At 45.5% G+C, this 27,831-nt stretch overlaps 1 protein-coding gene across 3 annotated transcripts in view; it reads left to right on the top strand.

Moving 5' to 3' along the window:
- SPATA13 (spermatogenesis associated 13) overlaps nucleotides 1-27,831 on the top strand; it is a 366,978-nt gene that overhangs the window by 287,265 nt on the left and 51,882 nt on the right. For all 3 annotated transcript variants that reach the window (XM_079774091.1, XM_079774093.1, XM_079774092.1), the window contains 2 exons: nucleotides 21,605-21,970; nucleotides 23,713-23,857. In XM_079774091.1, the coding sequence (XP_079630217.1) occupies nucleotides 21,605-21,970; nucleotides 23,713-23,857 (511 nt within the window). The remainder of the gene's footprint in view (nucleotides 1-21,604; nucleotides 21,971-23,712; nucleotides 23,858-27,831) is intronic.

The raw sequence follows: 27,831 nt of genomic DNA, 5'->3' as shown, positions 1-27,831 counted from the left end.
TTTTTGGCTACCTGGGATCGGCTAGGCAGCTCAGCTAAAGAGCTTCACCCCCTTTCCTGGAATCTTCTCTGGGTGGTTCACCTGGTGGCCAGGAAAGAAAGTACTGTGGACAGACAGAGTGGTGTGACTCCAGGGCCGAGCTTTGCCATTTCTAGTAGGTCAGTGCCACAGGTGGGGAGACAGGAGGCATGGCACCTTAATGCAGTTTGTGATGAAGGTGAAGTATTTCAGTTCTATTTCCCAATGTACAATATAAATTTTTAATATAATTATATCAATGTTCCATTGTATATTTGGCTTTATATCTTCACTGTTTTTGTGGTATCAATTATTCATCTGTAATTCTTTTACTGCCAAGTTTTGCATTAAACATTTTCAAGATATTTTGGAGCAGTACAGCTTAGATTCTGCTATCCCTCTATGCAATTAAAAAAGAAACATGACTGGTACTGTCTATTTTTTAGTTTTTCAGTTATAGTTTACATTGAATATTATTCTCTGTTAGTTTCAGATGCACAGAAAGGTGGTTAGCAAATCATATACATTACAGAGTTGTTCCCTCGATGTTTCAAGTACTCACATGGCCCCCCATACATAGTTATCATGATATTCAGTCAGTCTGTTCTTTATATCTATGAGTCTGTTTCAATTTTTTGTTTTATTTCTTTAGATTCCACATATAAGTAGAATTATATGGTATTTGTTTTTCTCTGTGACTTATTTTAGCATAATATCCTCTAAGTTCATCTATGCCAGGGGGTGAAAAATCTTTTTTCTGCCAAGGGCCATTTGGATATTTATAACATCATTTGCGGGCCATATAAAATTATCAGCTTAAAAATTAACCTGATATATTTGGTCATACATTTAATTAACTCACCCCTAATATCTGGGCAAAGCCAGACCAAATGATTTCTCAGTTCTTATATGGCTGGAAGTTCCCCACTCCTGGTCTATGCTGTCACAAAAGTAAAGATTTCATTCCTTTTTGTGGTTGAGTAGTATTCCATGGTGTATAAGTACCACAGCCTCTTTTTTAAAATACATTTTTATTGATTTCAGAGAGGAAAGGAGAGGGGGAGAGAGATAGAAACATCAGTGATGAGAGAGAATCATTGATTGGCTGCCTCCTGTGTGCCCCACACTGGGATTGAGCCCACAACCTGGGCATATGCCATGACTGAGAATTGAACCGTGACTTCCTGGTTGGTAGGTCGACGCTCAAACACTGAGCCACTGCTGCTGGGTAATATCACAGGTTTTTTTTTTATTCACTCATCTATTGATGGGCACTTGGGTTACTTCCATGTCTTGGCTATCCTATATAATAAAAGGTTAATATGAAAATAGACTGAACGGCGGAATAATCGAACAACCGAACAACCGGTTGCTATGATGTGCACTGATCACCAGGGGGCGTGTGTGGAACATGGCGGGTGTCAGCAGAAGAGTGCAGACATGGTGGGTGTCGGCTGTGGTGGGATGGTGGAGCAGGTGAGCGAGGGCACCAGACCAAGGCGGGGTGCCGGTTGCTGTCATTGGGGTGAGCCTCTGGTGGTTACTGAAAATTCTTTGCTCCCGCACGCCACAGTCCCACCCGGTGCTCGCACCTGCTGCTGGCGTTAGCCCCACTTGTACCCGCTGCCGGTGCCGGAGCCGCCACTCGCAGCCACTGTTGGCACTGGCCTGGCACCCACAGCCGACGCTGGAGCTGCCACTCGCACATGCTGCCAGTGCCTGGCGCCGATCCCGATCGTTCGGTGCTTTCAGTGCTGATTGCTCCTGAGGGTTTCTCCACCTCCCACTGCTCCTGAGGGGCGATTGGGGCAGCAGCCACTGCTCGCATCTGCTGCTGGCACCAGCCCCAATCGCTCTATGCTGTCATAGGTACAAGTGGGGCTGGCACCGTCAGCGCGTGGGAGCGGCAGTGGCAGGAGTGGGGCTGCCAGCAGACGGGACTGGGGGCCGCGGCAGGAGGGGCCAGGCTGGGACGTGGAGGATGGGCCGAGACCCACCCCTGTGCCCACCGCAGCCTCACAGCCCACAGTTCCTTTCAAGGTGCACAAATTCGTGCACTGGGCCCCTAGTTGTAAATAATGCTGCAGTGAACATAGGGGTGCATATATTCTTTTGAATTAGTGCTTCAGGTTTCTTTGAATATGTTACCAGAAATAGAATCACTGGTTCATAAGGCAATTCCATTTTAATTTTTTGAGGAACATTCAAACAGTTTTCCATAGTGGTTGCACCAGTCTGCATTCTGACCAACAGTGCACTAGGGTTCTCTTATCTCCAGATCCTCATCAACACTTGTTGATGATAGCCATTCTGACTGATGTGAGGTGAAATCACATTGTGGTTTTGATCTGCATTTCTCTGATGATTAGTGATATTGAGCAACATTTCATATGTCTATTGGTCAACTGTATGTCTTTCTTGGAGAAGTGTCTATTCAGGTTTTCTGCCCACTTTTTAATTGGGTTGTTGGTTTGGTGTTAAGCTGTCTGAGTTTTTTTTTAATAAATTTTGGATATTAACCCCTTATTGGATGTATCATTGGTGAATATGTTCTCCAGTCCAATAGGTTGTCTTTAATTTTTTTGACAGTTTCCTTTCCTGTGCAAAAAAACTTTTAAAGACTTGCCAGGCAGGTATGGCTCAGTCGTTGAGCATCAACCTATGAACCAGGAGGTCACGGTTCGATTCCTGGTCAGGGCACATGCCTGGGTTGTGGGCTCGATCCCCAGTGTGGGGTGTGCAGGAGGCAGCCAATCAATGATTCTCTCTCATTATTAATGTGTTTTTTTTCTCTCTCCCTCTCCCTTCCTCTCTGAAATCAATAAAACATATTTAAAAAAAACAAAAGAAAAACTTTAAGTCTTTAATCCATTTTGAGTTTATTCTTATATATGTTACTAGTGGCCCGGTATACGAAATTTGTGCACATTAAAAGGGGAATTAATTAGAGGAAATATTTTAATATTGCTATTTGCCCTTTCTCTATAATAGAAGTATCAGAGATGAAAGAAAATTAGTAAAATATATATGAGAATCTTCCTCCTGTCAGAGTCTGGGGCGCACCACAGGACCCAGAGTCAAGTTCCCACCCACCCGCACACACCTTGAGATCACATGAGACCCAGACCCGGACGGCCCCACCCCCATCAAGCCACGCTGGGTGGGGGGCGTGGCCTGAGGTCCCCCAGCCTGGGGCGGGACAGGGGGTGCACCTTGAGGTCCCCTGTCAAGCCCTGCTTGGCAGGGGGCGTGGCCTGAGTTCTTCCGGCCCGGTGCCACGCAGCCTCAGGTCCCTGCTGATCACTTGTTACAGGAACCCTGCCTCTGCTGTGGGCACAGCCATCTTGTGATGGCGTGAGGGTTAATTTGCATACTTTTTTTTTATATAGGATAAGAAGGTGGTCTAGTTTCATTTTTTTCATGTATCTGTCCAATTTTCCCAAAACTATTTATTGAATAGACTGTTTTTACCTCATTGTATATCCTTTCTTCCTTTGTCAAATATTAATTGACTCTATAAACATGGGTTTATTTCTGGGCTCTCTATTCTATTCCATTGATCTATATGAATATTTTTATGCCAGTACCAGGCTGTTTTGATTACTATGGCCTTGTTATATAATTTCATATTAGGTAGTGTGATCCATCCACCTTTATTCTTATTTCTCAAAATTGCTGAGGGTATTTGGGGTCTTTTGTGGTTCCATATAAAATTTTGGATTATTTGTTCTAGTTCTGTTAAATATGCCATTGGTATTTTGATAGGAATTATGTTGAATCTATAGATTGCTCTGGATAGTATGGACATTTTATTTTATTATTTTTAATATATTTTTTATTGATTTCAGAGAGGAAGAGAGAGATAGAAACATCAGTGATGAGAGAGAATCATTAATTGGCTGCCTCCTGCATGTCCCACACTGGGGATCAAGCCCACAACCCTGGCATGTGCCCTTGACTGGAATCAAACCCTGGATCCTTCTGTATGCAGCTGACACTTTATCCACTGAGCCAAACTGGTTAGGGCAATAGTATGGACATTTTAATGGTATTAATTCTCCCTGTCCATGAGCGTGGTATATGCTTTCATTTATTTGTATCTTCTTCAATTTAATTCTTCAGTGTCTTATAATTTACCGAGTACAGGTCTTTTACCTCCTTGGTTAAATTTATTCCTAGGTGTGTTTTTTCCTGATGCAATTGTAAATGGGATTATTTTCTTAGTTTCTCTCTCTGATAGTTTATTATCTAATCTAATAATAGACAGATATGCAAATTGACCGCACCTTTGCCACGCCCAAGCCACGCCCACCAGCCAAGCCACACCCACCAACCAATCAGGACGAATATGCAAATTATCAAAACAAAGATGGCGGCTAATTTGCATATCGCGACAGCGTAGAAAGAAGCCAAGAGCTGCAGAAGGGAGCAAAGCTGCAGAGAAGCAAGCAAGCCGGGGGGAGGAGAAGGGAGGAGCGGAGGCGGGGCCGGGGGAGAAGGAAGTTGAGCAGGCGGGGCCGGGGGAGAAGGGGTGGGGCCGGGGAGAAGGGGCGGGGCCGGGGGAGAAGGGAGGAGCGGAGGCGGGGCCAGGGGAGAAGGGAGGAGCGGAGGCGGGGCCGGGTGAAAAGGGAGGAGTGGAGGCGGGGCCAAGGGAGAAGGGAGGAGCGGAGGCGGGGCCCGGGGAGAAGGAAGGAGCGGAGGCGGGGCCAGGGGAGAAGGGAGGAGCGGAGGCGGGGCCGGGGGAGAAGGGGTGGGGCCGGGGAGAAGGGGCGGGGCCGGGGGAGAAGGGAGGAGCGGAGGCGGGGCCGGGTGAAAAGGGAGGAGTGGAGGCGGGGCCAAGGGAGAAGGGAGGAGCGGAGGCGGGGCCAGGGGAGAAGGAAGGAGCGGAGGCGGGGCCAGGGGAGAAGGGAGGAGCGGAGGCGGGGCCGGGGGAGAAGGGGTGGGGCCGGGGAGAAGGGGCGGGGCCGGGGGAGAAGGGAGGAGCGGAGGCGGGGCCGGGGGAGAAGGAAGGAGCGGAGGTGGGGCCGGGGGACAAGGGAGGAGCGGAGGCGGGGCCGGGGGAGAAGGAAGGAGCGGAGGCGGGGCCCGGGGAGAAGGAAGGAGCGGAGGCGGGGCCGGGGGAGAAGGGAGGAGCGGAGGCGGGGCCGGGGGAGAAGGGAGGAGCGGAGGCGGGGCCGGGGGAGAAGGGAGGAGCGGAGGCGGGGCCGGGGGAGAAGGGAGGAGCGGAGGCGGGGCCGGGGGAGAAGGGAGGAGCGGAGGCGGGGCCGGGGGAGAAGGAAGGAGCGGAGGCGGGGCCGGGGGACAAGGGAGGAGCGGAGGCGGGGCCGGGGGAGAAGGAAGGAGCGGAGGCGGGGCCGGGGGAGAAGGGAGGAGCGGAGGCGGGGCCCGGGGAGAAGGAAGGAGCGGAGGCGGGGCCAGGGGAGAAGGGAGGAGCGGAGGCGGGGCCAGGGGAGAAAGAAGGAGAGCGAGCTGGCGGAGAAGGCGGGCCGGGGGAGAAGGGAGGAGCCGAGGCAGGGCCGGGGGAGAAGGGAAAAGCAGGCGGGCTGGCGGAGAAGGCGGCCGGGGGAGAAGGGAAAAGCAGAGGCGGGGCTGGGGGAGAAGGAAGGAGAGCGGGCTGGCGGAGAAGGCGGGGCGGGGAAGGGAGGAGCGGAGGTGGGGCCGGGGGAGAAGGGAAAAGCAGGCGGGTTGGCAGAGAAGGCCGGCGGGGGGAGAAGGGAGGAGCGAAGGCGGGGCCAGGGGAGAAGGGAAGAGCGGAGGCGGGGCCGGGGGAGAAGGGAAAAACAGGCGGGCTGGCAGAGAAGGTGGGCTGGGGGAGAAGGGAGGAGCGGAGGCGGGGCCAGGGAAGAAGGAAGGAGAGCGGGCTGGCGGAGAAGTTAGAAAAGCAAGGGGGCTGGCAGGGGACAAGGGAGGAGAGCAGGCAGGGTGGAGTAGAGTGCAGCAGGAAACCCTATTGCAGGATTTTTCCAGCAACGGGAACGCTAGTTTGTGTATAAAACTGCAAATGATTTCTGAATGTTTATTTTGTGTCTTGCTACTGTACTGAATTTATCAGTTCTAGTAGTTGTTTTTTAATGGAATCTTTATGGTTCTCTATATACAATATGATGTCATCTGCAAATAATGACAGTTTTACTTCTTCCTTTCCAATTTGGATGCCTTTTATTTCTTCTTCTTGTCTGATTATTGTGGCTAGGACTTCCAGTACTATCCATATATATAAAATGGTAATATGCTAATTAGACTGGATAGACCAGACGTCTTCTGGATGTCCTTCTGGACAAAGCCACAGTGGCGGGGTCTGAGGCAGAGGTGGTTTGGGGCAATCAGGCTGGCAGGGGAGAGTGGTTAGGGGAGAGCAGTTAGGGGTGATCAGGCTGGCAGGCAGAGGCAGTTAGGGATGATCAAGCCAGCAGGTAGAGGCAGTTAGGGGCGATCAGGCCAGCAGGGGAGAGCAGGTAGGGGCCATCAGGCCGGCAGGGGAGGGCAGTTAGGTAGGCCTGTAGAGCTATGAACTTCCCTCTCAAGACTGCTTTCACTGTGTCCCATAGATTTTGGATTGTTATGTTTTCATTGTTGTTTTTTGCCATGATGCTTTTTATTTCTTCTTTGAGCTCTCTGGCAATCATTGTTTAATAGCATGCTATTTAGTCTCCAGGTGTTCGCTTTTTTTTTTTTTTGTAGTTGATTTCTAATTTTATGCCATTGTGATCTGAGAAGATGCTTGATATGATTTCTGTGTTCTTGAATTTGAAGAGACTTTGTCTGTGTCCCAATATGTGGTCTATCTTTGAAAATTACCCATGTGTACTTGAGAAGAATGTATATTCTGTGGCTTTGGGGTGAAATATTCTGAAGATGTCAATGAATTCCATCTGGTTTAGTGAGTCATTTAGGATTGATGTTTCTTTGCTGATTTTTTGTTTAGAGGATTTATCCAGTGGTGTTAGTGGGGTATTAAAGTCCCCTACTATGACTGTATTGCTGTCAATCTCTCTCTTGATATCCTCCAGAAGTTTTTTTTATGTATTTGGGTGCTCCTGTATTGGGTGCATATATGTTTACCAGAGTTATATCTTCTTGTTGACTTGCTCCCTTTAGTATTATGAAATGGCCTTCCTTATCTCTTGTTATGGCCTTCACTTTGAGGTCTAATTTGTCAGATATAAGTATTGCTATGCCAGCTATTTTTTTCATTCCATTCGCCTGAAAAACCTTTTTCCATCCCTTCACCATCAGTCTGTGTGAGTCCTTTGTTCTGAGGTGGGTCTCCTGTAGACAGCAGATATATGGGTCATGTTTTCTTATTCACTCAGCTACACTATGTCTTTTGATTGGGGCATTTAATCCATTTACATTTAAAGTTATTATTGATAGGTACTTGTTTGTCATCATTTTTATTCTTTATGCCCGTGTTTCTTCTTCCCTTCCTATTTATTCTTTTTACAGCAATCCCTTTAGCATTTCTTGCATTGCTGGTTTGGTGGTAATAAACTCCCTTAGTCCTTTTTTGTCTGTGAAGCTCCTGATTTCAACTTTGATTGATAGCCTTGCTGGGTACAGTGTTCTTGGATTCAGACGCGTGCTTTGCATGACTTTGTGTATTTCATTCCATTCCCTTCTGTATTCATGATACCAATAACCTCAAACAAAGGTGACCACCAGAGAAAAGGGTATTAGGGGAGAGAAATGATATTGAGAAAAGGAAAAAAAATGTAAGAGAGGAAAGAAAGAGAAGAAAAAAGAAGGGGAAAAATATATGTATATGGGTGAGAAAACTCCAAAAAACCAACAACTAATCCAAAAAATGCAAACAACAACAAATACCCAAACAAAACACCCAGCTGAATCTGAGGAGGCAGAGCTCTGACCTTTACGTCCATGGATTGCCTCACCAGCTGTGTTTAATTTGCCAATTCTGGGTGGATGTTATTCAATTCAGCTGTTCCTTCTAACTGCTCTGTGAGGAGGCGCAGGTCCCGTCTGTGTATTCGGCACCACTTTGTCCCCCCTGGACAAACTTTTTAGGCTCCCGCGACCAGGGAGGCTGGAGTCTCGGTGTTCATGGGTTCACAGCTGAGGCGGCTGGTCCCTGGGCGTTGTGGTTGTGGGGTCCCGGGAAGTATCCGAGGTCTCCCTGATTGAAGGTAAGGCTGGGCTTCCGATCACAGCCGCTCTCCCCTTCAAGATGGCGCAGTCTCTGCGGCAGAGCCGGCCACTCCGGGAGAGATTTCAGCAGTAGTAGAGGCTGCCCGGCCAGGGGAGCCTGGTCCACCAGTCCCCAGCAGTCCTGTCCCTCACTTACAAGTAGACATTCCCCACACATCCACACACTCGCCTTTCGCTCTCTCACTATCTTGCAGCCTGCCGTCCCATCGGCCGCCATCTTGGATCCAACGTTTGACATTTTAAGTATGATGTCTTGGTGTAGGCCTCTTTGGATTTATCTTGATTGGGACTCACTGTACTTTCTAATGTATTCTTTAGTTCAGATATTGATCTGCTATGTCTCCCAATATTAGTATGATGGTCTTATGTAGTAGGTGTCTTGTGGAGCTGTGGCACAATCTTCTTGGTCACCTGAGCTATGTGCTCCAGGAATGTCTCTTGTGTGGGTTGAGTCCTTCTGTATAAGTTGAGTCTTGATTTCTGTTGGCCCATCCATTTGTGGGGTTAACCCTCAGGCTGGTTGACTGTGCAGATTGTCCTCGACCATAGTGTATGAGTCACTGTGTGGGGACTGCCCTCCAAAGAGGAGTTGGCCCTGGCAGGTCTGGTGCCTGCCAAGATCACCCTTTGGGTATTCTACTTGTGTGGCTAGTTGGGTCGTGCCCACCATTGGTGGTATTGATTTTTAGTCCACTTGGGAAGGACTCTGTGTAGATGAATGTCAGACGCTGCCTGCGACCAGCCTTGGGCTACCTGTCTGGAGATACCAAGCTAGTCCCAATTTGTGGCTGCCTCTGTTGGGCCTGGGACCAAACTGGGTACAAAGGTCGGCTTCACCAGTTCCATGCCTAGGCCCAAGGTACCCTGAGATCCACCTTCACCTATTGGCTGCTCTACCACCCACTCCCTGAGGCTGCTGGATTTCCTCAGAATCCTTCCAAACAAAGTCTGGCTGTCCACAGCCTGCAGTCTCTTCCACAAGGTGCGAGGTCTGTAGGGTAGGGCAACCTGGGTTGGGAGGACAGAGTGGGTCTCCTGTTTGGGGATGGGTGCTGGTCAGGCACTCAGTCAGGGGAAAGTGGCCCTTACTCCAGAGCCACACCACTCAGTCTCTTCCTGAATCTCTGACTAGCTTCTCAAGAAAGAGCACACTACAGGTGCAGGCTGGGTACAGCCAGCAGAGTCTTCTGCAGGGCTGAGCTTAATACAGTGTAGCCATGGTGGGGGAGGGCAGTGAGCTAGTGGGTCTCCTGTTGGGGCATGCCACTGGTAGCACACAGGGGTGAGGGTGGCCCCCACTCCAGAGCCACAAAACTCATTGTCCAAGTCTCCGACAAGAGCTCCACCAGAAAAAAAAAAAAAAAATACACCTAATGTGCCAGCGGGGTGCAGCCAGCCGACTTTTCTTTAGGCTGTGAGTGAACTCAGCAGGGTGGGGCCACTGGGAGTTGGAAGGACAGGGGGATGGTCACCAATGGCTCACAGGGTGGAAGAAATGGAGCCACACAACTCAGTGTCCTTTCAAGTCTCCGACAAGATTTTCTGAAGAAAAAATGCTCTAGTGCTGTCTCTTGGTCTTGCCTTATCTTCGTGATACCCTCTGAGTGACTCGTATAAGAGGGCTCTTGGTGAACAGCAGAGCTAATTCAGGGTCAGTGTTTGCTTGACTCAGTTCATTGGCTGGACCTGTACAGGTTAAAAGGAGGGGCAAAACAATCTGTCATCATGAGTGCTGCTGAAGAAAGAAAGAATCCAAGTGAAGTTGTGGTCATTATTTTCTCCTACTCTTGTTTTCCAACTTTTCATCACTATGCCCTCTTAATTCATTGTGTTTCCTTGATCTTATTCCAAGCCACTTTCTCCTCCTAATATCGTACTGCTTTAAGCTTAAACTTTAAATATAGAAAAGACATTTTTTAAAAGTCTTTTTACATTCCCTTGCCAGCAGTGGAAACTTATTTGTTGGGAAAGATTCCATTACCTCATTCTTCACATATCTGAGATAAATAGGAGACCTTCAAAACAGGATTGTTGATAATTGGCAAAAGAAAATTTCAGTCAGTTTGTTTTCAGGATAGCACAGAATTTGAATAGGTTATGAAGAAGACAGAAAAGGAATGATTGATTTCCTGATCCAAAACATGGTCATTGGCTATGAGCTGCTTATATCTCTGGTTGGAGACTTGGCCAGAGACTTTAGTTATAATAACTAAGCAATAACTTAAAGTAAGTTTATTTTTATAAAATCACATATGAATGAGAAGCATAAATACACCCAGTCAGCCCCACTAAGCATCCTTAACTCCTTCTTCATCCTCACCAGACACAGCCACCCAGTCACCAAAGTCTGTCAGTTATTTCATCTCAGAAGGAATCTGTTCCATCCACTACTTGTCATCCAGACTGTCCATTGATTTGCTCACTTATTTATGCTCCAACTCACCCATTCATCCCTTGACACATTCATGAAACATTTTTAATTGCCTGTTTCTCAGACTCTAGTGTAGACTCTTAGGGCATTACCATAGTCATGGATAGTTTGGAAAGAATGTAATTAGCTGCTTTTATATGATACCAGGCAAACAATTAAATGCTATGTAAATTTTGTAGCTGTTTTAATAGAGACATAGAAAGGAGCAAATAACTCAAAGCCCAGGGGAGTGTATGAAGTTTTCTTACAGGTGATATTTTACCTGAATTTTGAAGGATACATTTTTCAGGTTGACAAGGGGCAAAAAGAGGGACTGTGACTTAGCATATTTGCAATTGCAGTAAACATGTGGCAGATGATGATTGGTTTGGTGTGGCTGCAGAATAATTGTGTCTGAAGACAGAGCTGGGAAGACATGTTAGATGAGATTTTCAATGGCCTTGTGTTTGTTCTAGGTAATGTCCCGCTATGATTCAGAAGTGTCTTTTAGCAGTAGTATAGAGAATGGCTCCAAGACCAGAAAGTGAGTTAAGAACCTATCGGGCAGTTCCGTTAGGTGGAATGATGGAACAGATTCCTTCTGAGATGAAATAATTGACAGACTTTGGTGACTGGGTGGCTGTGTCTGGTGAGGATGAAGGAGGAGTTAAGGATGCTTAGTGGGGCTGACTGGGTGTATTGGATGACCTCAACTAAAAAGCCTTTTGCTGGGAGAGATGATTCATGAAGATGCTGTTCTGCATTCTAATCTACAACCTTCATTTTTGTGATTCTAAAGGCACTTGGGACTACTGATTTGAATGTTGATATGCTGTCAACCAAGACTTAAAATGCCAGTGATGTTTTGAACACAGACACCTTCCTCCATCTTCTTCCATTAGAGAATAAGTCAGAACCGGCTTCCCCTTGCCTCCCATTCTTCTTTTCCCTCTCTGCCCCATTCCTTATCGCATTCTCTCTCTCTCTCTCTCTCTCTCTCTCTGTCTCTCTCTCTCTGCCTCCCTCCCTTCCTCCCTCCCTCCCTCCCTCCCTCCCTCTCTCCCTCCCCTCCCTCCCTCCCCCCTCTCTCTCTTAGAAAATAAACATTTTATTTTTTTATTTTTTAAAAATATATTTTTATTGATTTCAGAGAGGAAGGGAGAGGGAGAGAGAGATAGAAGCATCTATGAGAGAGAGAATCATCGATCGGCTGCCTCCTGCACACCCCCTACTGGGGATCCAGCCGGCAACCCAGGCATGTGCCCTTGACTGAAATTGAACTCGGGGCCCTTCAATCCACAGGCCAATGCTCTATCGACTGAGCCAAACCAGCTGGGGCTCTTTCTCTCTCTCTCTTAATGTGATGTTTTTAAACTATCTCTTTAATCTTAACAAGTCCAGGAATAAAACTACAACCTACAATTCTATTTTCTCTTCCTGGGTGTCAAACTCAGTGTTGTGTTGCTATTGATTTTGAGATTCTAGGATAGTTAGGTTTTTAGTTAAGCCCAGAAAATGGTATCCCATGAATGATTATTACAAAGACTATGGGAGGAAAGCTCATCAGCCCAGAATTTTTCATAATTATTATTGTTTTTTTCTTTATCCACATTGAACTAGACTAACAGTATTTAATGTTTTCATGAGCTTTAACCCAGAGAAGACACCAAAAAGCATATAGAGGCTTTTCTGGAGCAATATCACACAGTCTAGTATTTTTGGAAGTTTGCTTAGGGTTTTTTCCATAAACCATAAAACCATTTGGCATTTTCTTGCAAATATAAAATTGAATGAACTTCCTGAACTCTCTCATGTGCTCTTTCACTAACTTCATTGCCCTTCTCTATGACTGGCTTCTCTTCTCTAAAATGGGTGTGATAATGTCCTCTTTACTTATCTGATAAATGCAATGTTAGGTAGATGTTAAAGCAAGCTGATGAAAACTTAAGATTTTTAGGGACACATTTCTAGTTATAAGATAAATAGTACTGGGGTGTGGTGTACAACATGATGTAGTGTTAACACTGCTGTGTGGTATATTTGAAAGCTGCTAAGAGTATTTCCTAAAAGTTCTCATCACAAGGAAAAAAACTTTTTTCCCTTTTTCTTTTGTATCTATGAGATGATGGATGCTAAACTTACTGTGATAAGCATTTCACAATATATGTAAGTCAAGTAATGCTGTACACCTTAAAATTATATAGTTATTTATGCCAATTACATCTCAATAAAGCTTTAAAAAGATTTTTAAGTAAATCTAAGCTATATGGTGTTAAAAATACCCCCCCATCAAAAAATGTTATTAAGGCTCAAACTTTTCTAAATATTTTTACAATATAACATACAAAATATTTCCTTGTTCCTTACCTTCAACTCTTTAAAAGATGGTAGTTAATCTGCGATCTTCTGAATTTGCTCCTCATTTAAAATCCTAGGACAGCCCTGGGCGGTGTAGCTCAATTGGTTGGAGTGTCATCTTGTCATCAAAAGGTGGTGGGTTCGATTCCTGGTTGGAGCTCATGCGGGAGGCAACCAATTGATGTTTCTGTCTCACATCAACATTTCTGTCTCATTCACTTCCTCTCTCTAAAATCAATTTTAAAGAATTTAAAATCCTAGAACATCTACACTAATAAAAGAGAAAAATGCTAATTGACTGTACCTTCGCTATGCCCACAGCCAATCAGAGCGAGTATGCAAATTAACCCAACAAAGATGGCGGTTCATTTGCATACACTGAGGGAGGGAGGAGTGAAGACTGAAGACAGCATAGAAGGAAGAGGGAGGGAAAACAGAAAGCAAGGTGGCTGCCAGAGGGAAAGCGTGGGCGGGGCGGGCGGTGGTAGCGGGCGGGGTGGGGCGGGGCGGGCTACAGCAGCACGGGCGGCAGCGGTGCGCACGGCCGTGGCAGCCGCTTGCAGGAATCTTCCTGCAACGGGCCACTAGTATATTTATAAGATGAGAGGCACAGTGCACGAATTCGTGCATGGGTGCAGTATGGCCAGCCCGCCCCAATCGGGGCTGATTGGGCCAGACTGGGCTGATGGGGGGGAAGGGACACAGAGGTTGGCCGGTCGGCCCTCCCCTGATCAGGGGTGGGGGGCGGTTGGGGGCGGGACTGGCGGGGTGGAGGAGCTGAGGGCATTTGGCTGGCCGGCCCTGCCCCCGGTCAAACTCCAGTCGAACTCCAGGTCGAGGGGACAATTTGCATATTAGCCTCTTATTATGTAGGATACCCCATTCTAAGCACTGTGTAATCTGACTCCCATCCTTTAAAAAAAAAAGGTGTTTGGGGGAATGCTATGCAGGGTCTTTTTTTATTATGATGCATTAATTTTCATTTAAGGGAAAATAGGTAATGATATTTAACTCTAAATAGTGAGATGCTACTATTTTTATTTTATAATATACAGTTGTCTCCCTTGCACCATCCACAGTTTTACTTTCTGAAGTTTCAGGTACCTGTGGGCCAAAAATATTAAATGGAAAATTGCAGAATTTATAAGTTTTGAGTTGTGTGCTGTCCTGAGTAGTGTGATGACATCTCACACCATCCTGCTCATTCACACCTGAGATGTGAATTAGCCCTTTGTCCATTGTCTCCGTACTGGATATGCTATCCATCCATTAGTCATTTAATAGCCATCTCAGTTATCAGATTGATTGTTGGGTATCATAGTGTTTTGTGTTCAGGTAACTCGTATTTTATTTACTTAATGATTCCAAAGTGCAAGACTAGTGGTACTGGCAATTCGGATATGCCAAAGAGAGGCCATAAAATGCTTCCTTTAAGTGAGTATGTATGTATAGGAAGGACATGACATAGTACATACAGGGCTGAGTAGTATCTGTAGTTTCAGGCATCCATTGGGGAAACTTTGGAAGGTATCCCCTGTGGATAAGAAGGGGGGCAGCTATTGTATAAGGCCTAAAATTTAATGTTCTGGAGTTGGAGCACACTATTGGTACCACAGGCTATTCTTAAATGATATTATTTACATTGGGAGATTGTTTTTTTTTTTAAATAATTATTTTCTATTACAGGTGACATAAAATATTACATTAGTTTCATGTATACAGCCAGTGATTAGACATTTATGTAACTTATGAAGTAATCACCCCAATAAATCTAGTACCATCTGACACCATACGTATTTTTTACAATATTATTGATTATATTACCTATGCTGTACTTTACATCCCCATGACTATTTTGTAACTACCAATTTGTACTTCTTAATCCCTTCACATCTTTCACCCAGTCCCCCAATCTGCCTCCTATCTGGCAACCATCTGTCTGATCTCTATATCTATGAACCTGTTTTTGGTCTGTTTGTTTGTTTTATTTTGTGTTTTTTTTGTTTTGTTTTGTTTTGTTTTTAGATTCCACATATAAGTGAAATAATATGGTATTTGTCTTTCTCTGTCTGACTTATTTATTCAGTACAATACCCTCCAGGTCCATTCATGTTGTTGCAGATGGCAAGATTTCATGCTATTTTTATTATGGCTGAGTCATATTCCATTGTATATATGCATCACTTCTTCATTATCCATTCATCATCGATAGACATTTAATTGTTTCCATATCTTGGATATTATAAATAATGCTGCAATGAATATATGCATGCATATGTCTTTTCGAGTTAGTGTTTTGGGCTTCTTTGGATAAATAAGACTGGCATATTTCAATGTATGTTCATTCAAGGGCTCAATAGACAGAAATCAGGAAGTGGGAAATTTATTTTTATTTTTACTAACCTCTAGCTAAAATGTAGCATTTCCTTTAATTATGAATGTAGGCATCAGACCAGTAGAATTCACCGATCTTGTTCACATCATGCATCAGTCTTTGCTGATATCTTAAAATATCTCATACTCACCGGTGCTTCTTCAGGAGTGTGACCGTTGGTAGACCGGTCACTAGTCCTTTTAATTCATATGTTACATATTTTATAATATCACAGTCATTTTACTATTTTGATAAGTGTGTTTCAAGGTAATCAGCTTACTTTATAATCCTATCTGCTTTATTTTATGTATTGAAAAATGTGATTCTGAGAAGGGGTCTCTGGGTTCCCAGGTACCATTACCAGAGCCTCTTGTAACTGCCTGTTGCTTCTCCCCTCGCAGGATACCTACAAAGTTCTTTTTTCTTCTGTAAACTGGCCAGAGAGGAGAGGGGTGTGGGAGGGGGGTAGAGTTGGGGGTAAAAAAGATGCAGGGAAAAAGAGTCACAGGGATATAATGTACAGCACAGGGAATATAGTCAATCCTATATAATAAAGAAGTAATATGCAAATTAACCATCTCTCCAACACACAAGATGGCCGCCCCCATGTGGACACAAGATGGCTGCCACAAGATGGCCAGCAGGGGAGGGCAGTTGGGGGGAACCAGGCCAGCAAGGGAGGGCAGTTGGGAGCGACCAGGCTGGAAAGGGAGGGCAGTTAGGGGTGACTGGGCCAGCAGGGGAGGGCAGTTAGGGGTGACTGGGCCAGCAGGGGAGGGCAGTTAGGGGTGACCGGGCCAGCAGGGGAGGGCAGTTAGGGGTGACCGGGCCAGCAGGGAAGGGCAGTTGGGGGCTACCAGGCCTGCAGGGGAGGACAGTTAGGGGTGACCAGGGTGTCAGGGGAGGGCTGTTAGGGGCAATCAGGCCAGCAGGGGAGCAGTTAGGCATTGATCAGGCTGGCAAGGGAGTGGTTAGGGGTGATCAGGGTGGCAAAAGGAAGCGGTTAGGGGCAGTCAGGCAGGCAGGCAGGCGAGTGATTGGGAGCCAGCAGTCCTGGATTGTGAGAGGGATCCCAGATTGGAGAGGGTGCAGGCTGGGCTGAGGGGACACATCACCCCCCCCCCCCCCGCCCCGTGCATGAATTTTGAGCACTGGGCCTCTAGTAATATAATAATTTCATATGGTTTCAGATGGATACTAGATTTATTGTGATCACATCTTAAGGTATTTCAGTATCAAATAACTGTTGTACATGTGAAACTAATACAATATTGTTTGTGATCTGTAATTTTTTAAAAATAAATACTTTTTTTTTTTTTTAAGTCTGCCCCAGTGCTGCAGAGTGGAAAGGACAGAAATTCTGCAATGAGATGAATAAGTTGGTTATAAATTGGGATCTTCCCCTTTCTGGCTCTATTAATCTGAGCAAGTAATTTTATTTATTTTAGCCTCAAAGTCTTAAATTATAAAATGTGGCAAATAAAACATCCCTAGGGTGGTTGTGGAGGTTAAATAACGTAACACGTGCCTGGTATATAATTCTCATTAGTGTCATTATTGCAGTCCTCTACATTGCCTAGATGTTCTCCCTTCTCCCCTCCAGCTTGGTGACTGTACCTGCCCTCCCTACAGAATCCAGGATTCTGAGTACCTAAGGAGGCTTACTTTTTGTTAATTCTCATTCGAGGATATTATTCCATTGATTTTTAGAGAGAAAGGAATGGATGGGGAGAGACAGAGAGAAATATCCATGTGGGAGAAACACGATTGGTTGCCTCCCGCACTCACCCCAACCAGAGCCTGGGCCGGGATCGAGCCTGCAACCAAGGTACGTGCCATTGACCAAAATCGAACCCGGGACCCTTCAGTCCACGGGGTGACACTATCCACTGAGTCAAACTGGCTAGGGTGAGACTTACTTATTAACAGTATCCTGAAAGTACCTTGGCTTGTTCAAAGTAAAGTCTCTTTGCTTTAGTTCATTTTTTTAATCTACACAAAGCATCTTAATTTCTTTGCCTAAAATATTTTCTTCTGAATTCCCTTGCTGTGTTAGTTTCCTAGAGCTACTATAACAAATTACCACAGACTGGGTGGCTCAAAACATGTATTCTCTTTGTTGTAGAGGCCAGAAGTCTGAAATCAAGGTGTGGGCAGGGCCAAGCTCCCTCTAAGTCCCTAGGGGAGAGACTTGGGGTTTCTTGGCTTATAAATGCGTCATTCTGATCTCCGCCTCTGTTCTCACATGCCCTTCTTCCTTTTGTCTTTGTCTGTGTTCAGATTTTTCCTCTTCTTGGGGCACCAGCCAATGGACTAGGGGCCACCTAATCCAGTATGAGCTAATCTTTGCTCAGTATATCTACAAGCACTGTATTTCCAAGTAAGATCACTTCACAGGTGCTGGGGGTCAAGACTTCAACATGTCTTACAGGAGGACACAGTTCAACCCACAGCACTTGCCAGTCACTTTAGATCAGGCTTCTGAACAGACATATGTGACATCAGTTTTTCTGCGTGTGTCTTTCTTTCTTTTTACCTCCAGGTAGTAATTTAATCTCGCTGTGGTTTCAAAAAACGTTTTAAAGTGTCTAATCAGAGGTAATGAAATCTATCTTGGTTTTTTACTTTTGTAAAGAAAGGAATTTTGTATGGGAAGAAAAGCTGTAGGGACCCCTGTCTAGGGAAAGTACTTTAAAACTGTACTGAGAAGCAAGAGTTAAACTGAAAAGTGTGTTTACAAAAGTTTATGACTTGGGTGTGAATTGGCCATTCAAGCTAAGAGAACCCTGGAAGCTCAGGCTGCTGACCTGCTAGCAGAAGCTGACTGAGCAGGTCTCTGGCCACTTAAACCGCTGATTTGCGTGTGTTAAAGGTGGGAAGAAGTCTCAGAGGGCATGGATGTGGTCAACTGCTTGTTCCTTCAGTGTGTCTGCGGGCCAGCACTGCCTGTAGCAGAGTCCGAGGTAGGTTATTGGAGAGTGTTGTTCGTTGTTGGTGCTGGGTTTGTAATTCCAGGTATAATCACACACAAAGTGAGTTCCCCAGGATGAAAGTAGGTCGTATTTTGAAAGTAGATACACTTTGCTAAAAGAAGATTTAGTCTTGGAATATGCATCAGATTTGTTCTCTGAGGAATGTAAGTCACTTCTGGCTAAGGATCCCTATTTGAATGTGAGCTTAACGCTGAGGGACTTTACATTGTTCCCTCCCTCCTTCCCTCCTTCCCTCGGTATGTTTGCTAGGAGTAAGAGGGACATTTCAATTTTATATGTTATTCTGTTAATTAAGTTTTGCAGAACATTTGGTACCACTTGGAGGGGGTGTTCTCCTTGGGCTGTATAAATGGTTACGGTGGAAGTAAGTTGCTTCCCGGGGGTGCTCCCGTGCAGGCTGGTAGCCCCAGAGGCCTGATGTGTGAGGGAGTCAAGCCTGTGCTGGCCACTTCCTGCCCTCTAATTCCCTGCTCTCAGCCTCCATCACTTCCTGGTGTGTGTTTTGGTCTGAGAAGATTTATTACCTGCACAGCTAAGACAACTCCTTGTTTTCCTAAACCCATTTTCTTATTTTGTTTGCATCAGTGAGGAAAAGCAGGCTGCATGTTGTATAAGGGCAATCAAAACCTCATGTAGATTTGTGACCAGACTACCTATTGCCCATAATTTTGTTGTACTTCTGTTTTTCTAGCACATTCTTTCTGAACCTTTTTATCACAGGGTGATAAAATAAATAGGTTTAGTCTCATTGCGTGCTTAAGTTGTCTGTGCCATTTGATGTGGTAATTTAAACTATCCATAAAAACCTGTTTTTCATATGTAATGTAATAAAATAATATAAACATTTCCATGACTTCTCTTATACTTGCCCAGGGCAGTGTCACAGAGGAAAAACTTTTCCTCTACCCTCTTAGGTTTATTCTTAGAGTTTCTTAGAATTAAAGTTGGCTCAGTGGATAGAGCGTCGGCCTGTGGACTGAAGGGTCCCAGGTTCGATTCTGGTCAAGGGCCTGTACCTTGGTTGCGGGCACATCCCCAGTGGGGGGGGGGGGGTGCAGGAGGCAGCTGATCGATGTTTCTCTCTCATCGTTGTTTCTGGCTCTCTATCCCTCTCTCTTCCTCTCTGTAAAAAATCAATAAAATATATTTAAAAAAATAAAGTTGACAAAAGGCAAATTTGCAAGATAAAAGACATTTTTTATTCATGTAGGTAAGTGGGAGTTCACAAAAAAGTGTGACTCCAGGAAGTGTTCGAATTGGGGGCTTATATACCATCTTAATGAGGGGGAGGGGTGCTGATGGGAAAACAGGTGACTTTTAGGAAAGGAGCTGGGACTGTGAAGAATGGGTGAGAGATAGGATGGTTTTGTGACCCTGTCTGTGTAGGTGAGGGCTTCTCCTCTGCAGCGGAAAGAGTGCATCCTCCCTGGTTGGAAGAAAGAAACTCTATCCAAGGGAGCAGATCATGACAACTGAGTTCTTCTGGGAGGCCCTGCTTTAACCCTTTGCACTCGCTTGCTTTTTTCGATTCCTTTATTCTACTGCTAACCGTGTGAGTCACACTTGACATCCGAGTGCAAAGGGTTAAGGCAGATGAGGGAGTTCAGGGGAAAAAAAAAAGCCTATTCTTAAATACCTTCAGCTCAAAACAGATTGAAGGCCATGGTGGTGTGTTCTGGACCCCTTCAGTGGAGACTTAAATGAGAGGTAGCATTCCGGGCAGTAGAGGCACTAGATAGCAAGGTCATTGGTGAATGCTAGAACCCATCTTCCTTTGAGCAGAGGTGACTGGGTATCATGGAAACAGAAATTACAAGGCCCACATTTCTGTGTCTCTTGCTGCTCATTGGCTGTGTGGCCCTGAGCAAATCACTTCCCTAGGTCTCAGTTTTCCTGATTTAAATGATGGGCACAGGGTAGAGTATCTGTAAGTCCTTTCCTGCTTGCTTTGCTCTTCAGCACATTTCCCATGGTATGTGATCTTAGGGGACGCTTGGACACACCGGATTGGAAATTACGGGACCTGCATTTCAGGTCTCAGTTGCCACCGATTAGCAACAGGTGGGACTTCTTGGACCAGCAGTGCTCATGGGCGGGGGAGGGTTGGTTTGCCAGGGGATGCCACAGCAGCTCAGCTGGCCATCTCCATTAGGTGGCCTGCCCTGCAATCACATGCGTTTTCTGGGTAATTTAGTTCCCTTCTGGTGCCTGCTTATGCTTTTATTGTATTTTAAATAATGGATAGGGATGGAAGAACTGAAGGCACCCAGGCTCCCAGCCTGCGGCAGACTTTGGCTGACCCCTCCCTCTGCCCCTCCCATAGAGCTCTGAGATCAGTCTCTGAGCGGGCTGCGGAGGTGGAGCTCATCTCCAGGCCGTGCCAGTCAGGGGATTGTAATTCTATGGCAGTGCTTTTTTAAGAGGGATGATTAACTATGGCTGATAGGGCTCTTACCATTGTATTTCATCTGCACTAGGACCCATTTTTCCCTAGGGAGCAGTTACAGAACCACATCCACAGAAGTAACTTGCCTGAGGTTAATAAAGCTAGGGGCCCAATCTGAGTTACATCGAAGTCTGCTCATTCTCAAGCCTTCTCTGGCTTTTTCCCTAGTATATTGCATTGCCTCTGAAAAAGTTACTTGAAAACTTAGAACGAAATTAGAACGTGTTGCCTAATTTAGGATCATAGACTCCAGCTGTGGTATTGTCTACTCTGAAACCTGAGATCCTGAAGGTCAGTTGAGAGGTGTCCAAGCTCACATAGCTAGTTAGTAGCCTGATCTGGTTCTTGGAATCCTAATTCAGTGCTTTCTCCTCCTTCCCTAGCAACCCAGACTTAATCTTCTGAAAGCACCTTCTATTTTTAAACTTTATTGCAATACAGTACCTTAGAGTAGCAGTGGGTAGCATTGCACATTCATTCTTCTACTGGCAGACCTGCCTTTCCCCTGTGCTATTGTTATGTGTATTTTGGGTGACACCCCCGCCATACCTAAAAGTTCTTTTTATTAACTCTTAATGGTTCTGATTTTTTAAATATCTTTTATCAGGGCTCATTAGTTACCAAACATCACTATTTAAATTCATTTTTATTCAACTTACAATTGAAGATAGACTTGCTTATTTTAATCAACATTTCAGTTATGTTTGTTACACAAAAACAAGTAAATCTAGAAAGCCTCCTGGTGGAGCTAAGGGAGGGTAGAGGGGAATGTGTACCATGTTCTTTTTTAATACCTTCCTGGATATTGGCACTCACCTGACTTGTTCAAATTTGAAAAGGTTGTTACTGAGGAATCCTGGAGGCGGGGCTCATCCCTGGAGGAAGATGGGAAGGAGGCTCAGAGGACACCCAGGAGGCGATGGGGCTCTGGGAGGAGGTCCCGGCCTCGACCGCTCTCAGACTATGGCCAGTTTGCCTGCCGAAGTTTGTCTATTCCTGAAGACTCAATTGCTGTGGACCCGCAGAAGGAGGACATTGTGGACAGTGACCACCAGCTGAGCATGGCCTCCACAGTCCCTGCAGACCAGAACGCAGCCACGGGCTGCCCCAAAGGATGCCAGAGAAGGCGCCCCATCTCCGTGATAGGCGGGGTCAGCTTTTATGGGAACAGCCAGACAGAAGCAATAGAGACTCTTCTAACCCAAGTAAGATCTGGTGTGCTTCTATCAAAGCCAGCAGAGCCCTCAGCTTCCTGGTCTTTGTTCCCCCTGCAAACTAAATGGGACGCTGCTTTCCTTTCTTTCCTGACTCAAGGATGATGTCATCTGCTCACAACCTTTCTTCCGGACTTTGCAAACTGCACATATTAGAACTAATAATCTGACATTTGGATGTTTTACTAATCTTCTGTCTTTGCTGGGGTCTTGAATGATGTGTGAAAAGTAGTTTGCTGTTTGTTCCAAATCATCTGAGATTTGAATAAGGGGAAAATAGCAATACATATTCAGTGAGCTTCCTGAAAGAAGAAGTTCCTGAAAGAAAGCATCATCCATTGTTAACATGTAAAGATAAGAAGAGAACAAAGAAGTTGATTTTTTTAGAAAATAATTTTTTTCTACCATTTTCTTGCTTTTGGGTTGCAGTTTTTCAATTGCTTTAACAATAGATTAAAATCTTAATTTCATTCACTTAGTATAATGTAGTAATTCAGCAAGTATTTATCAGTTACTCAAAAGGCTCTTTGAGGATACAAAACATTTAAATAAAGGCCTTGGTCAGGAGGAGTTTCTGTTATTTGGCAATACCCAGCCATGGCCCAGGGCTCACCAAATAGTACATGGGTGAGTGCTCAATTTCGTATTTTAAATTTGCTGGCTGGTACCAGAACCATAAAATTCTCCTAGAAGGGAAAGTCTATGTCGGCATAGATTTTCTGTTTACATTCCGCCTGTAAAGCCCAGCACAACACCTTGTTTATACATTGAGCATGCAAAACCCTCTTGCTTAATTGAATTAAATTGAATTGAATTCCTAAGGTAAAAACAAAATAAGTTGAAGAATACCACAAACATTTTGCTGTGTTAAGATGCTCTGCATGCTGAGAAATAATTTTGAACTAAAACAAATGGTGACCACTTAATTCAAAATACACCGAATAGGGAAGATCTAAAGCACTTAAAATTTATTTCACTTTAGAACATCAAAAAGGAGTGTGGGCAGATAACTTTCTGCACCGTAAGCTCATTTAGGGAACTCGGTGAAAACCCTAAGGAAAGCACTAAGCAGCTTGACCTGTGTTGCAGTTATAGGGACTGATAATGTGGAAAATCAAAAGGGCATAGAGATGATTCTGTAGACCAGGGCAAATGTTTGATAAACCAGCTCTTCTTTTAAACAACGCTTAGTTGTCTTGTTAGTTTAGGTAAACAAGAATTGTATTCCGCAAATACTTAGCTGGAACCTGCACATGGATGTGTAGGAGACCAGAGTAAATAGCTGAGCCACAACTGGTCACCCTCGCCCTGGCCTTTGGCACTGATTTTGCTTCTTCTGACGGCTGCTGCTGGGAACACATCTTCTTAACCGGTGACCCTGTATCTCTGAGAAAGCCACCACTTCCTAAATTTGCTTTTCTTCTTCTTAGCTAACATTTTCCTTTTACTGAGTGTTGCCTGTTGGTATGTTGCTGACAGATAAGATGAAACATGATGCTGCGAGGTAAGAGCCAGTGGGTTGATACTGATTTTTTTTAAACGTCAGAATAACTCATTGCAGTTGAGCCTCGATGCAGCTGCAAGCTTTTCACATGCTTTGGAGAAACCATGTCACATCTGCGAGGAGCTTTGAGGTGAGAACGCTGAGCTCCTTGCAGCTGTGTGTGTGTGAAGAGCTTGCTGAGCTGCCACTTCCTGGCATCTTCTCACAGCCTCTTGCTTTCCTTTTGTAGCCAGCAGCCAGGCCGCCCGTGCCAGCTCACCAGGTGCCGCCCTACAAAGCGGTTTCGGCCCGGTTCCGGCCGTTCACATTTTCCCAGAGCACCCCCATTGGGCTGGACCGCGTGGGACGGCGGCGGCAGATGCGAGCATCCAATAGTAAGTCTCACAGGCCCCCTGTTCGGGGTCTCCCCTTTCAGCAACTGGTGTGGAGCCCTTGCTTTGACTCTCCAGTTAAACCGAGGTGTCCAGTTCACTGTGGACTTTCCGCCTGTCTCCGGGCCAGGTAGTTGTTTCCTGACTGTGAGGAAGGCTCTCCTGAGGAATTGGGTTTGTCATCAGCTGTCCTGTCCCGGGTGTGCGCTCTGCGTCATTACAGTGGCCCGGAGTATGGGAAGTTTGCTCCTTTCTGTGCGCCTCAGTGTTCCTGCAGGTAGACAGCGACCCAGAATGCAGGCCCGGGGGTTCGCCTTAACCTTCTTGAAGCTCTTTCTGGATATTTAAGATTCACCAATACTGTTTTTAACACCAAAGAAAAGTTATCTAATGTAGTAGTTAATATGCCACCATAGCACCTTACCCACTTGTTGATTTGAAATAATACCACATGTTTTGGGAAGATGTTTAAACTCCTAAAAAAGACAATCTCTCCCTGTACTAACATTTATGTCCGTGCCAGTCAGCTGGGTGGATACTGGCATGGTCCTGGTGGCACTGGGCGAGAGTCAGAGCCGACTTTTATTGAGAACCTACCACATGGCAGACACCATCCTGTGTGCTTGGATGTATTCACATATTTGATCTTCTTGACTCGGCGCCAGGGTGGATACTGAATTATCCTGTTAACAGAGAAAGAAGCCTAGGTTTAGATAAGTGAGCTGCCCTGGGTCACTCACTCAGGAAGTGGCAGAAATGGGATTTACCTCCAGTCAAATAGAGTTTTCAATAGCAAGGCCCATGCTGTAACCACTGAACTATGCTGACTATTTAAAGAAATGCAGCAGACTATTCATGATTAGCTTCAATTGCTAGGTTCACTGTCTCACTTTTAAAAATGAATGTCTTGGGGTAGGCATGCGAGTGGTGAGCTGGGCGGCAGGAGGCGCAGCCCAGGCCTGGGCTCTGGTTGCAGCATTGCTGCTGGCCTGCCCCCGTGGGCACGCTCCCCGTGATGCTGGCGGCGGAAGCTGTAAGAAGCAGGGAGAGTTAAGTAATGTTTTTTCCAAAGACTTGAAAGAGGCTAAGGGTGTTACTTGGAGAACACTTAAATTTCAGGGAGAGGAGGGAAGGAGAACAAGGAGGTGTGGGATCCTTGTTCTCTTTCCTTCTTGCTTTAGACGGGACAATAAGAAGGACACAGACATTGTTGAAGAGGGTGTCCTGGGAGGGCTAGCATGTAAGAGGTCAGAGAATTGGTGACTTGTGCAGTAAGTTGGCATGGTTTCTAACTCATGCCACACATATTAGAGGAATTGAGGCGAGACTATTTCATCAAACAGAGGCAAAGGCAAAGGGAAATTAGATGGCAGCTGGACGTTGAGGAAATCTGTGATCATCACAAGCCCAGATGTCCAAGAGAGCTTGTTTCTGGGAAACAAGCCTGTGGCTCCTCCTGTCGCTGATGCCTTTGCCATTCTCTCAAGGGAGCAGGCCAAACACCTTGGAATCATTACTCCCCTCAGCCGTGGTCACTCGTCTAGTCCTCAGCAGCCCCTGCTTCTCAGGCTCCTTAACCCTGACCTTCAGCAGCTGCCCTCCCCCATGGCTTCCTTGGGCTGGGCTTTTATACACTCTAGTCAGAGATACTGTTCATATTCAATTCTTTTTTTTTTTGTTAATCCTCACCCAAGGATATTTACCATTGACTTATAGAGAGGGTGGAAGGGAGGGGGATAATCAGAGAGAGAGAAACATCAGTGTGAGAGAAACACATCGATTAGTTGCTTCCCATGTGTGCCCTTACCAGAACTGGGGATTGAGCCCGCAACCAAGGTATGTGCTCTAGACCAGAATCGAACCCAGGACCCTTCAGTCCAAGGGCCTATGCACTATCCACTGAGCCAAACCGGCTGGGGCATCAACTCTTACTTTGTTATTTCCTTGCAAACTTTCCCCATCATCATTGAAATAACATCTTAGTTCCTTAACCGAGTTTACAGGTTTCTCCGCCACCCCAGTCTGACATTCCATCTGTGTCTCTCACTTCTCGTTCCCGAGCTTACCGTTCAGTGTTCCCACCGTCCTCCAGGCTCTCACTCTCCCTTGGCTCTAGTTCACCTAGAATTTCCTTCCTTTCCTTTAAGCATTCTTTCCATTTCAGATTCAAAACTCATTCCCATCTACCCTTGGCAACACAGTGACTTCATTGTCATGCTTCTGCAGAGCAGTTTAGCCACAGGCTGTGAAGCATTCTCTGATCAAGTCATTGACTTCTGGTGATGTATTTTGAGAAAGTTATCCAAAAGGAGAAAAGAGCTACGTGCACAAGATGTTCTTCACAGTATTATTTGTGATAGCAAAAAGTTGCAGGGTCAGTGTCATTACAGTGGACTGTGGATTTGGAGTCATATGTGGGTCACTACTTCAAAACAGTATATAACATAATTAGGAAAACCAAGGGAGAGAAAATTGGAAATAAAATACGTGTTTTAGTAGCACAAACAATAGAAATGTATTGTTTCAGTTCTGGAGGCTGGAAGTCAGATCAAGGTGTTGGCAAGGTTGGTTCCTTCTGAGGGCTGTGCGGAATCTGCCCGCCTCTAAGAAAGATGGTGGGACTGCAGGTGATTTCTCCTCCAACCCTACACACATACAGACTGCTTATTTCTGTACTTTCTCTAAGTGTTCTGTTTTGATTTTAGTGTTGTTTTGTTGAGACAACAAATGGGTAGCTTAAGCAAAAAGAAAGTTTAGCAGAAGAGTGTTGGGTTTCCCAGAATTAATAGAGAGAACCAATCGAGGAAACGGGTGACAGTCAGGGTTGCTTCTGGGAACCAAAGAGCCACAGGGAAGGAGCCAGGGAAGGGCTGTAACAGGAATTCTGGCCACAGTGCTACCCTTGGGAAGGAGGGACACCAGCCACGCCTCCTGTCCTCCTGTCACTCAGTCAGGAGTCAAAGCCCCCAAATAGAGGATCAACTCTGAGAGCTTAGTGATGCGTCCACCACCTGGTGGCACCGGAGCAGGAAGAAGATGGGTGCCTCCAGGGACCCTTTGCCTTTCATAGTAGGAGGCAGGCGGATGGAGTCCCTGTCGACTAAGGTGGAACGCAGTGGAGTGGAATGGAGGTCATTTCCCCCAAGAAAATCCAGATGGTAGAAATAGAAACAGATTCTGGACTGATTCTCCATTTGTTCATTCCTTCGTAACTATTGAGTGTGTACCATGTGCCACCTGAGAGTAGTGAGCAAAACAAAGCCCCTTAAATCACTTACATTCTAGTGAGGGGGTAATAAATTAAGCAACTGTATGACACAGCAGGTAGTACTATAAAGAAAAATAAAGCAGGGTAGAGAGTGTTCATTTTTAAAAGAGCATTATTCTAGCACAATGCACTTATTCCCTGTATAATTAAAAACTTCCTCCTTCTCTCGAGGGAGACAACCCAAAGGCTCATCAGTTACTGCAGACACCTCCGAGTCTGGGCCTCTGCATAACATCCACTCTTTCTCCACTTCTGTTGCAATGCCTTTTTAAAAATGTGTTTTTATTGATTTTTAGGTTTAATTACACCATTATTCAGTTTGATATGATTCCATGCTTCTGGGTGACATAAACGAGAAAGCTAGTGACACTCGTGGGCACTCCTCTCACTGGGGAGTCCTCGGGTAGAAGCAGTGTTCAGTGAGATGCCATAATAGTGTGTGAGGCCTTGGCAAGATTCCAGGAGGGGTCTAACAGGTGAGGGAAACACACCCAAATCTAGAATAAGGGCCGTTCCCTGTAAGGACAAATCATCTACTCCTCTGTTAGGAAAAGAGTCTATTGTAATCAACTTTCCACAAGTACATGTCTGGTTCTTCCAAGGAACCATATCATTAACGTGGCTGAGGGGCACCCTGTGGTGGTTAGCCCAGGCTTGGCCTCCATTTCTGCCACTATGGCCATTTTTTTAAACCCATTGAGTGAGCATG

Source organism: Cnephaeus nilssonii (assembly GCF_951640355.1).
Source record: "Cnephaeus nilssonii genome assembly, chromosome: 6".
NCBI lineage: Eukaryota > Metazoa > Chordata > Mammalia > Chiroptera > Vespertilionidae > Cnephaeus > Cnephaeus nilssonii.
Note: the sequence above shows the minus strand (reverse complement) of the source record. Positions and strands in the feature narration are given on the sequence as shown.